Genomic DNA, 13,186 nt, shown 5'->3' with positions numbered 1-13,186 from the left:
ATGCTGTAGGCTATGTATTGTATAAGGCACAATCATAATTTTTATTATTTTGTTTTCCCCAAGCTCATAAGCCTTTGCGTATGCATAAACTCCAATATGTATAGGGGTGTTTGAACTCATCATCACCTTAGAAAGCGCTGTCCATTTGTGTTAGGCTTTGAAACAACATCCACAATGACCGTGTTTTCCACTCAGTTTCAACCTGCTGTTGTACTTCTTCAAAATGATCATCACAGTGAGGTGAGTTTTAAAAGCATGATCCTGTTTTGATGATGATAAGTGTTTGAAGTGATTTTTTGATTGTATTCGCATTGATGTCAGAGTGGTTGGAGGAACACTAGAGACCTGAGTACCAGGCCATTAGGACCGGATGGTCGTTAGCAAGTTCGCTACTACCAAATCATGTCCAGAGTGCGTAAGAGGAGATTACCGTGCCTCAACGGTCACGTGGAATTTTACTGCGGTCAGGGCTGCCGGTGTGGCGATGATATGGTCACCGCAACAGCACTTAGTCCAGAGACAGTCACATGATTCTCCACCCGCAGGAATGCAAAGTACTTCACACCTTCATCTCCAGAACATCACCGGATCTACCACCACTGCACATCAATAACTCAGAGCTCCTGAGAGTTGAAACCATAAAAATCCTAGGCATTCTCATCCAGGAAGATCTCCATTGGACAGCACAGGTGGACGCGATCTCCAAGAGGGCCAGTAGACCCCTGTTCCTCCATTAGGAAGCTGAAATATAGCTCCGTCCCACAGCTCCGTCCCACCATGGTGACGGTGTAAACCACATACAAACAGGGCCTCTACCGACATATGCTGCCCCCGGAACGCTCCTCCATCTCTGGTCGTGTTACCCGGTCCTCAACAATGTTGGAATCCATCAGGTGCAGAACCAAGCGCTACCATAGAAGCGTGATACCATACATGACTAGGCTGCTCAACCAGTACCATACATGACTCGGCTGCTCAACCAGTACCATACATCAATAGGCTGCTCAACCAGTACCATACATCACTAGGCTGCTCAACCAGTACCATACATCGGTAGGCTGCTCAACCAGTACCATACATCGGTAGGCTGCTCAACCAGTACCATACATCACTAGGCTGCTCAACCAGTACCATACATGACTAGGCTGCTCAACCAGTACCATACATGACTAGGCTGCTCAACCAGTACCATACATGACTAGGCTGCTCAACCAGTACCATACATGACTAGGCTGCTCAACCAGTACCATACATGACCAGGCTGCTCAACCAGTACCATACATCACTAGGCTGCTCAACCAGTACCATACATGACTAGGCTGCTCAACCAGTACCATACATGACCAGGCTGCTCAACCAGTACCATACATCACTAGGCTGCTCAACCAGTACCATACATCACTAGGCTGCTCAACCAGTACCATACATCACTAGGCTGCTCAACCAGTACCATACATGACTAGGCTGCTCAACCAGTGTAACGTCTGCTTCCAACTCACACCCTCAAACACGTAGATCCCATGAACGCAGCTCACTTTCCATCCCACTTTCCAGCTCACACTCAAACACGTAGATCCCCTGAACGCAGCTCACTTTCCATCCCACTTTCCAGCTCACACTCAAACACCTAGATCCCCTGAACGCAGCTCACTTTCCATCCCACTTTCCAGCTCACACTCAAACACCTAGATCCCCTGAACGCAGCTCACTTTCCATCCCACTTTCCAGCTCACACTCAAACACCTAGATCCCCTGAACGCAGCTCACTTTCCATCCCACTTTCCAGCTCACTCTCAAACACCTAGATCCCCTGAACGCAGCTCACTCTCCAGATCCCAATCACCTGCATTCTGATTACCTGTTCACACACCTGTATGTCATTATCACACACTATTTAGTTCTTTTCTTTGCACCCCATCATTGTGAGGTATTGTTTGTTTTGTGACACACGTCTTTCAGAGCTCTGTTTTTCCCCGTGATTTGCTCCTCCCGTGTATGATAGTTTTTGCCTGCCTCACTAACGACGCCTATTCCCTGCCTGTACTTTAGCCTATCGGATTTCCTGTTATCTGCCTGATCTCCTGGACTATGTTACTAGCCTTTTCCCTGCCTGTACTGTTGCCCTTTTGGACCCCCTGTGTATGACCTTCTGCCTGCCCCTGGACCCATCTACCTGCCTCCTCCTGTGGTCCTTTGCCAAAAACACCTGCTGCGCCCTGCGCTTGAAGCCAGCTCTCTGTCTCCCCTCGTGTTCATTACAACCAGTCCCATACATCACTAGGCTGCTCAACCAGTGGCCTATGGACAGCCACATCTGTCTTACCTTTAGCACTGACAGTTTTCCAAAAATATATGTATTTTAAAGTTGTAGTTTTTGTGATGATGATTATTGAATTGTGTCAAATAATGAATTGACGACTTTGAAATGAAGCATTCTATATGAAAGTTCTCCTGGACTTTTTCTACAGGCCATGTTCCCAGTGTGCTTGTTGTCACAGTTTGACACCATTAGATGTAGTTACGAGCTGCTTCATTCCCCCATAGCCCTTTTAACTTCATCACGTCTTCAAGTCATTTTGAATTGATTTAAAGGCCAGGGAGAGAGGAAAGGAGAGTTCTAGAGGGAGAGGGAGAGAGAGAGAGAGAGAGAGAGAGAGAGAGAGAGAGAGAGAGAGAGAGAGAGAGAGAGAGAGAGAGAGAGAGAGAGAGAGAGAACTCATTAACTCAATCTATTTTACTCCAAGTTTGTCGAATTAACCCAACATGACCACTCTGTCTTCATTAACATACATGTAATTCTCTGCACGGAATACATCATGTAGCACTTCTAAAGCTCTACTCGTTAAGTTATTTTCTATTCTAAGAACAATAAACTCTGCAGTATATCTGTACACTATATCTTTCTTCTTCTGTTCATTTTTCTCCATAGCAGACCACAGATACAGGGGCAGAAATAGGTCGTCTTTGGGGTTGGAGGAAAATGGCCTCCACATAAAATAGTCTAGTGTTTATTATTTCGGACACTTTTTAATGTGGCTTTTTTCTGCCTGTTTCTTCAGACTGTTATTCTCCACTTGCTTCCTGACCGCTCAGTCCAGCCACGCACACACACACACACACACACACACACACACACACACACACACACACACACACACACACACACACACACACACACACACACACACACACACACACACACACACACACACACACACACACACACACACACAGGGCATGCACGTACACACACACACACACACACTTCCTGACTGACTGGTCAAGTCGTGTCTGGTCTGGAGGCTAGTCAGCCTGTCTGTGGCTAGAAAAACACAGGCAGGTCTAATACCCTAGCTATCAATAACAAGGAAGTGGTGGGGGAAACGCTGGTGTGTGTGTGTGTGTGTGTGTGTGTGTGTGTGTGTGTGTGTGTGTGTGTGTGTGTGTGTGTGCGCTCTTCTGAGACCTATCTATAACAGGGAAGTGTAGGAGCGAATGCTAGCAGCTGACAGAAATCTAGACAGGGGCACGGCACGTTGGAGGGTTAACAGGAGCTCTTTATGTGTATTTACAGCTATTTACCTCAACTCACACCAAACAGACACAGGAAACAGCTACTCGCCCGCTGCCTGTGGTCCACTGTCTCTGAGTGATGGTGTAAGTAGACTTACATGCTTTATGAAAAGTTGGGCCAGTCTCTCTGGTTCTGCTATACACTTCTCCAGTTCCCCCAGGAAGTAGCTAGACAGAGAGAGACAGGTTACACACACACTATCACACACAATCATACTCTGCACAGTACATCTTCGACACTCACTCTTTATGCCAGTCGAACATTTGGTGAATGTTTCCAAATATGATCTTGTCTTTCCCCTTCATGTCCTCAGGTATGCCCTTGGTATTCATAGTGGCCATGTAGCCCTGTAGTGGAGACACACACACACACACACACACACACACACACACACACACACACACACACACACACACACACACACACACACACACACACACACACACACACACACACACACACACACACACACACACACACTGTATGTGACTGACCGGGATTCAAACCCTGGTTTCCCACGCACAACAAGACAGGGTTAACCCTCTGAGCTAAAAGCCTACGTATTACCGTAATATACAGTACCAGTCAAACGTTTGGACACACCTACTCATTCCAGGGTTTTTCTTTATTTTTGCCATTTCATACATTGTAGAATAGTAGTGAAGACATCAAAACTATGAAATAACACACATGGAATCATGTAGTAATCAAACAAGTGTTAAACAAATCAAAATAGATTTTATATTCTTCAAAGTAGCCACCTTTTGCCTTAATGACAGCTTTGCACACTCTTGGCATTCTCTCAACCAGCTGGAATGCATTTCAATTAACAAGTGTGCCTTGTTAAAAGGGAATTTGTGGAATTTCTTTCTTTCTTAATGCGTTTGAGCCAATCAGTTGTGTTGTGACAAGGTAGGGGTGGTATACAGAAGATAACCCTATTTGGTAAAAGACTAAGTCATATTATGGTAAGAACAGCTCAAATAAGCAAAGAGAAATGACAGTCCATCATTACTTTAAGACATGAAGGTCAGTCAATAAGGAACATTTCAAGAACTTTCAAAGTTTCTTCATTGTGCAGTCACAAAAACCATCAAGCGCCATGAGGAAACTGGCTCTGATGAGGACCGCCACAGGAAAGGAAGACCCAGAGTTACCTCTGCTGCAGAGAATAAGTTCATTAGCGTTAACTGCACCTCAGATTGCAGCCCAAATAAATGCTTCACAGAGTTCAAGTAACAGACACAACTCAACATCAACTGTTCAGAGGAGACTGCGTGAATCAGGCCTTCATGGTCGAATTGCTGCAAAGAAACCCCTACTAAAGGACACCAATAAGAAGAAGAGACTTGCTTGGGCCAGTCCTTTAGTCTGATGAGTCCAAATTTGAGATTTTTGGTTCCAACCGCCTAGTCTTTGTGAGACGCAGAGTATGTGAATGGATGATCTCTGCATGTGTAGTTCCACCTTGAAGCATGGAGGAGGAGGTGTGGTGGTGCTTTGCTGGTGACACTGTCAGTGATTTATTTAGAATTCAAGGCACACTTAACCTGCATAGCAACCACAGAATTCTGCAGCGATACGCCATTCCATCTGGTTTGCACTTAGTCTTACTATCATTGGTTTTTCAACAGGACAATGACCCAACACACTTCCAGGCTGTGTAAGGGCTATTTTACCAAGAAGGAGAATGATGGAGTGCTGCATCAGATGGCCTGGCCTCCACAATCACCCGACCTCAACCCAACTGAGATGGTTTGGGATGAGTTGGACGGCAGAGTGAAGGAAAAGCAGCCAACAAGTTCTCAGCATATGTGGGAACTCCTTCGAGACTGTTGGAAAAGCATTCCAGGTGAAGCTGGTTGAGAGATTTCCAAGAGTGTGCAAAGCTGTCATCAGGGCAAAGGGTGGCTACTTTGAAGAATCTAAAATCTGAAATATATTTTGATTTGTTTAAAAGAAAATTGGGTTACTACATGATTCCATATGTGTTATTTCATAGTTTTGATGTCTTCACTATTATTATACAATGTAGAAAATAGTACAAATAAAGAAAAACCCTTGAATGAGTAGGTGTGTCCAAACTTTTGACTGGTACTGTATGTACGTTCATCAAATCAACCCAATAACAGAAATGCCCGTTTTTGGAGCCAGACCAAGCTGTGTTTTAAGAAACTGAAGGTATTGTGATGACAATGTTTTCAAGGCCAGGTAATATAATACCTGGGTGGGTGGGATTTCACACTTCATAAGCCGCTGTTTTTAATACTGTACTCTCGCTTATAATACTGTACACTCACCTCTACTATGTACCTCAGGTCTTCCACATACAGTTTCTCTGTCTCTATGAGTTCCTTCAGTACGTACCTGGACAGAGAGACAGAGGATGACAAATATTGCAGACTTTTGGTGCCCCCTGTCATCCCCACCAAAACAAAGTATTTGCAAACATTCTTGACACAGTGACACTCTCATGTAACTGTTGGCAGTGTGTTGATACTTATGGCAATGCTGTGTTGTACATCAAACTTTGGATCAGTTTTAGAGCAAAGGGTTGTGAGGGCAGTGTTGTGTTGTGTAAGTAAAGGTGAACCACTTGCATGCTCTTCTCTAAGGCACTCCTCCTCTCCTCATTGTCAGCTGCGGCTGATGATTGGCTGGAGGTGTCGTCCATCAACACTGAGCCACTGTCATCTGGATAGACATCGGTGGGCTGACTATCCTGATGTAACAGAGGGGACAGGGCATATGGTTATGATATACTCTGTAGTCCGTTGGCATTTTTAATATAGCAGGAGAGAAAAAGGGCAAGGGAAAGATCAAACTGAGGGATAGAGAGGCAATGTAAGGGGGGGGTGAGAAAGTGAGGCAAAGAGAGAGAAAGGCAAAGTGAGAGCGGGAGAGAGAGGGAGGGATGCAAAGAAGCAGAGGGAGAGAGAGAGAGAGAGAGAGAGAGAGAGAGAGAGAGAGGCAAGGTGAGAGACTGAGGGAGAGAGGATAATGATGCAGGTTGCCAAGGTGACCAGGGAGGGAGAGCAGCCAGACACTAGGGACAGTGACAGAATGATAAGGGGATCTGATTGTCACCAATAATAGTGTATGGTGTGGTAAAGTCACCATGAAAGAGAAAGACAGAGGGAGAGAAAGAAAGAGAACAGGGTCGGTAGAGACAATTATTGGGCTTGTAAAGGAGTGTGGTGTACAGAATGCCTTGGGCATAGAATTACATATAATTTCATTGGATCTCTGTGGTGTTAGCATAGCAACCAATTAGGGCTGGGCGACATGGCCAAGATATCATATCACTGTATGTTTACGTTTTTTATCATTCTGAATAATAAGGTTCTAAATATGCTTTATGGGTTGTGTGTGACACTAGCGTGGCAACAAATGAATTGTCAGTGGTTTTAATGGGCTTTCTCCATTCTGATTGATTTAAACTATTCAGCCAAACTTCAACCAAACATAGTAGGAACACAAAACTGACAGTGAAGTCCTATTGTACATGGGAATCAAAATCCTCTTCTGTAGCCTCTAACTCTAGTACTATACCAATGGTTCCTATTTCCAGAATGATTTGATCAATTCCAGCGTTTACTTCCATCATTTTATCAAGTTATTCAAATCCTGCCCTCATTTGAATTATCATGGGACATGCTGTCGGAGTCAGTACAGCCAACGGGATTTTCAGTGCATCGCGCCGACAGGAATAAACATCTCTCTGGTAAGAAGAAGGGTGGCGATGCATGTTTTATGATTAACGACCCATGGTGTAATTGTAACAACATGCAGACGACACAACAGTGGTAGGCTCCTTTTGTTCACCTGACCAAGAATTCCTCACAATCAAATGCCGACTGTATTATCTCCCAAGAGAACTTTCCTCGTTTATTGTCACAGCCATGTATATCCCCCGGCAAGTGGATACCAAGACGGCCATCAAGGAACTTCACTGGACTTTATGCAAACTGGAAACCATATATCCTGAGGCTACATTTATTGTATCTGGGGATTTTAACAAAGCTAATTTGAGAAGAAGGCTACCTAAATTCTATCAGCATATCAATTGCATTACACGAGCGAGTAACATAGTTTCTCGAACTTCCACATTGCATACAAGGCCCTCCCCCGTCCTCCTAATGGCAAATCTGACCATGACTCCATCTTGTTGCTCCCCTCCTATAGGCAGAAACTAAAACAGGAAGCACCCATACTTAGGTCTATCCAACGCTGGTCTGACCAATTGGATTCCACGCGTTAAGATTGCTTCGATCACTTGTACTGGGATATGTTCCGGGTAGCCTCAGAGAACAAAATTGACGCATACGCTGACTCGGTGAGCGAGTTTATAAGGTAGTATATAGGAGATGTTGTACCCACTGTGACTATTAAAACCTTCCCTAACCAGAAACTGTGGATTGATGGCAGAATTTGCGTTAAAACTGAAAGCACGTACCACTGCATTTAATCATGGCAAGGCAACTGGGAATATGGCTGAATACAAACAGTGTAGTTATTCCCTCCGTAAGGTAATCAAATAAGCAAAGTGTAAGTATAGAGACAAACTGGAGTCACAATTCAACGGCTCAAACACGAGACATATGTGGCAGGGTCTACAGACAATCATGGATTACAAAAAGAAAACCAGCCCCATCGCAGACATCAACGTCTTGCTTCCAGACAAATTAAACAACTTCTTTGCATGCTTTGAGGACAATAGAGAGCCACCGACGCTGCCAGCTACCAAAGACTGTGGGCTCTTCTTCTCCAAGGCTGACGTGAGTAAAAAATGTAAACGTGTTAACCCTCGTGAGGCTGCTGGCTCAGACGGCATGCACAGACCAACTGGACATATTGAATCAATCCCTATCCCAGTCTGCTGTCCCCACATGCTTCAAGATGGCCCCCATTGTTCCTCTTCCCAAGAAAGCTAAGGTAACTGAACTAAATGACTATCGCCCCGTAGCACTCACTTCTGTCATCATGAAGTGCTTTGAGAGACTAGTCAATGATCATATCACCTCCACCCTACCTGTCACCCTAAACACATTTTAATTTGCTTACCGCCCCAATAGGTCCACAGACAATGCAATCACCATCACACTGCACACTGCCCTATCCCATCTGGACAAGAGGAATACCTATGTAAGAATGCTGTTCATTGACTACAGCTCAGCATTCAACACCATAGTACCCTCGAAACTCATCATTAAGCTTGAGTCCCTGGCTTGACCCCGCCCTGTGCAACTGGTTCCTAGACTTCCTGACGGGCCGACCCCAGGTGGTGAAGGTAGGAAACAACATCTCCACTCCGCTGATCCTCAACACAGGGGCTCCACAATGGTGCGTTCTCAGCCCTCTCCTGTACTCTCTGTTCACCCACGACTGTGTGGCCATACATGCCTCCAACTCAATCATCAAGTTTGCAGACGACACAACAGTGGTAGGCTTGATTACCAACAATGACGAGACGGCCTACAGGGAGGAGGTGAGGTCAGGAAAATAACCTCTCACTCAATGTTAGCAAAACAAATGAGATGATCGTGAACTTCAGGAAACAGCAAAGGGAGCACCCCCCATCCACATCGACGGGACAGCACTGGAGAAGGTGGAAAGTTTTAAGTTCCTCTGTGTACATATCACTGACAAACTGAAATGGTCCACGCACACAGACAGTGTGGTGAAGAAGGTGCAGCAGCGCCTCTTCAACCTCAGGAGGCTGAACAAATTTGGCTTGTCACCGGAAAAACCTCACTAACTTTTACAGGTGCACAATCGAGAGCATCCTGTCGGGCTGTATCACCGCCTGGTACGGCAACTGTACAGCCCACAACCGCAGGGCTCTCCAGAGGGTGGTTCGGTCTGCACAATGCATCACCGTGGGAAAACTACCTGCCCTCCAGGACACCTACAACCCCCAATGTCACAGGAAGGCAAAAAAGATCATCAAGGACAACAACCACCCGAGTCATTGCCTGTTCATCCGCTTCCATCCAGAAGGCGAGCTCAGTACAGGTGCATCAAAGCTGGGACAGAGAGATTTAAAAACAGCTTCTATCTCAAGGCCATCAGATTGTTAAACAGCCATCACTAGCACAGAGAGGCGGCTGCCTACCTGCAGACTTGATATCATTGGCCACTTTATTAAATGGAACACTAGTCACTTTAATAATGCCACTTTAAGAATGTTTACATATCTCGCATTACTTATCTCATATGTATATACTGTATACTGTATCCTACACTATCTACTCTATACTATCTATTGCATCTTAGCCGCTCTGTCACTGCTCATCCATATATTTTATATTTATATATTATCATCCCATTCCTTTCTAGATTGTGTGTATTAGGTTTTGTTGTGGAATTCGTTAGATATTACCTGTTAGATACTGATGCGCTGTCTAATCTAGAAGCATTTCACTACACTCGCAATAACATCTGCTAACCATGTGTATGTGACCAATACAATTTGATTTGATTTGATTTTGATTTGATCACTTGGGGTGACGATGTCTCAAATAAAATAAAAAGTCAGGTTTATGTCCCTAGATTTCAAAATGTATCAGGTTTTCCTTCTTAAAGCAATTTATACAGGTAATTCTGATATGTACCCTAGAGGTCAAAGCTCAAAGTTCTGTTGACCTTCCCATTCCTGAAAATGTGTCTGATGGATAGCTGTGAATCTAAGCTTTCCAATGAGTTATGATTAAAGGGTATAAGTGTGCAACAACTTGTTGTATGCTGACATTGTTTGTCATAGGGTGAAATCCCTTTGGGAAAAAGGAATGGGATGGAGGGATGAAAGAAAGAGTGATAACACAGAGATAGTGGTGGAAAAAGTACCCAATTGTCAAACTTGAGTATAAGTAAAGATACCTTAATATAAAATGACTCAAGTAATAGTGAAAGTCACCCAGGAAAATCCGACTTGGGTAGAAGTGTAAAAGTATATGGTTTTAAATACATTTAAGTATCAAAAGTAAATGTAATTTCTAAAATGTAACGTAAAAGAGTAAATCATTTCAACTTCCTTATATTAGGCAAACCAGACGGCACGATTTTCTTGTTTTTTAACTTACAGATATCTAGGGGCACACTCCAGCACTCAGATATTATTTACAAACAAAGCATTTGTGTTTACTGAGTCCGCCAGAACAGATGAAGTAGGGATAACCAGGGATCTTCTCTTGAAGTGCGTGAATTAGACCAGTACGGGACCTTGTGTCATCATCCACTTCAACATCCACACCCAATCAATTCAGGAAGAGTGGGACATAGTAAACAAACATGTCGCAGCGATCTAATCAACTGAGTTGATGAGGTACGTATGAGTGCCTTTTCACAGGCTACTTTCCTGGAACTTAGATACATTCCCATGGAGATCCCTGAACATTGAAGCATTCTCTCTACACTACAGAAATGCTTGTGTGAGCAGTAAAATACACGGTCATGCTTGTGTGAGAAATAAGCATCTCTTGTTCATTGGCCACGGTCTTCTGCTTACAATAGAACTGAATGTGTGTTTGTCAACCTTCTGAAGATTTACACACACTGACTCCCCTCAGCGAACCACTCCTTTTCTTGTGAAAGTCTCTCTTCTTTGTTGAGCAACGCCGTTCAGCTTCATCAGCGTTCATTCTGCCTTATTCATTCACTCGTGACTGAGTAAACCTTCTGTCTGACCTCACTTCTAGGCCTCCATGTTCCGGCCGTGCACATCTTCCCTTGACTTAGACCCACAGTACACAACTAATCAAACACCCGCATCCTAAACGCACTCTACACACGCATACACATGGATTTTGTATTGTAGATACACTATACAGTGCCTTCGGAAAGTATTCAGACCCCTTGAATTTTTCCACATTTTGTTGCGTTACAGCCTTATTCTAAAATGGATTCAATTGTTTTTTCCCCTTTATCACTCTACACACCGAGCCCCATAATGACAAAGCAAAAACAGGTTTTTAGACATTTTTGCTCATTTATAATTTAAAAATACCACATTTATATAAGTATTCAGACACTTTACTCAGTACTTTGTTGAAGCACCTTTGGCACCGATTACAGCATTGAGTCTTCTCAGATATGACGCTACACGCTTGGCACACCTGTATTTGTGGAGTTTGTTCCATTCTTCTCTGCAGATCCTCTCAATCTCTGTCAGGTTGGATGGGGAGCATTGCTGCACAGCTATTTTCAGGTCGCTCCAGAAATGTTAGAGCAGGCTGTGGCTGGGCCACTAAAGGACATTCAGAGACTTGTCCCGAAGCCACTCCTGCATTGTCTTGGCTGTGTGCTTAGGGTCGTTGTCCTGTTAGAAAGTGAACCTTCGCCCCTGTCTGAGGTCCTGAATGCTCTGGAGCAGGTTTTCATCAAGGATCTCTCTGTACTTTGCTCCGTTCATCTTTGCCTCGATCCTGACTACTCTCCCAGTCCCTGCCGCTGAAGAACATCCCCACAGCATGATGCTGCCACCACCATGCTTCACCGTAGGGATGGTGCCAGGTTTCCACCAGACGTGAGGCTTGGCATCAAGGCCATAGAGTTCAATCTTGGTTTCATCAGACCAGAGAATCTTGTTTCTCATGGTCTGAGAGTCCTTTAGGTGCCTTTTGGCAAACTCCAAGCGGGCTGTCATGTGCCTTTTACTGAGGAGTGGCTTCCGTCTGGCCCCTCTGCCATAAAGGCCTGATTGAGCGTAGCCGTAGCGCTTAAAAATCGTCTATCCTCGGTTGCAACACTCACTACCGAGCTCCAAACAGTCTCTGGAAGCAATCCCAGCACAAGAATTGTCTGTCGGGAGCCTCATGAAATGGGCTTCCATGGCCGAGCAGCCATACACAAGCCTAAGATCACCATGCACCATATTAAGTGTCAGCTTGAGTGGTGTAAAGCTCGCCGCCATTGGACTCTGGAGCAGTGGAAACACATTCTCTGGAATGATTTTTCACGCTTAATCATCTGGCAGTCCGACGGACAAATCTGTGTTTGGCGGATGCCACGAGAACGCTACCTGCCCGAATGCATAGTGCCAACTGTAAAGTTTGGTGGAGGAGGAATAATGGTTTGGGGCTGTTTTTCATGGCTTGGTTTAGGCCCCTTAGTTCCAGTGAAGGGAAATCTTAACGCTACAGAAAACAATGAAATTCTATTCGATTCAGTGCTTCCAACTTTGTGGCAACAGTTTGGGGAAGGCCCTTTCCTGTTTCAGCATAAAAATGACCCGGTGCACAAAGCGAGGTCCGTACAGAAATGGTTTGTTGAGATCAGTTTTGAAGAACTTGACTCGCCTGCATAGAGCCCTGCCGTCAACCCCATTGAACAACTTTGGGATGAATTGGAACACTGACTGCGAGCTAGTCCCCACAGCAATGTTCCAACATCTAGTGGAAAGCCGTCTAGTGAAAAGCCGTCTAGTGGAAGCTGTAATAGCAGCAAAGGTTTTTATAATGCCCATGATTTTGGAATGAGACGTTCGATGAGCAGGTGTCCACATACTTTTGTTCATGTAGTTTATGTGGTAGTAGAGTAGTGGCCTGAGGGCACACAGTTAATGTGTTGTGAAAAGTGTTATGAAATGTAATGTCATGTAATATTTTAAATTGT

General features: G+C 44.5%; 1 protein-coding gene across 8 annotated transcripts in view; it reads right to left on the bottom strand.

Annotated features, from left to right (window-relative positions):
* arhgef25a (Rho guanine nucleotide exchange factor (GEF) 25a) overlaps positions 1-13,186 on the bottom strand; it is a 145,842-nt gene that overhangs the window by 25,859 nt on the left and 106,797 nt on the right. For all 8 annotated transcript variants that reach the window (XM_045693294.1, XM_045693295.1, XM_045693297.1 and 5 more), the window contains 4 exons: positions 6,175-6,296; positions 5,875-5,941; positions 3,818-3,921; positions 3,672-3,741 (listed from right to left, as the gene is read on the bottom strand). In XM_045693294.1, the coding sequence (XP_045549250.1) occupies positions 3,672-3,741; positions 3,818-3,921; positions 5,875-5,941; positions 6,175-6,296 (363 nt within the window). The remainder of the gene's footprint in view (positions 1-3,671; positions 3,742-3,817; positions 3,922-5,874; positions 5,942-6,174; positions 6,297-13,186) is intronic.

Source organism: Salmo salar, chromosome ssa13, assembly GCF_905237065.1.
Source record: "Salmo salar chromosome ssa13, Ssal_v3.1, whole genome shotgun sequence".
In the NCBI taxonomy this organism is placed as follows: Eukaryota; Metazoa; Chordata; class Actinopteri; order Salmoniformes; family Salmonidae; genus Salmo; species Salmo salar.
This window is presented reverse-complemented; position numbering and strand designations above follow the sequence as displayed.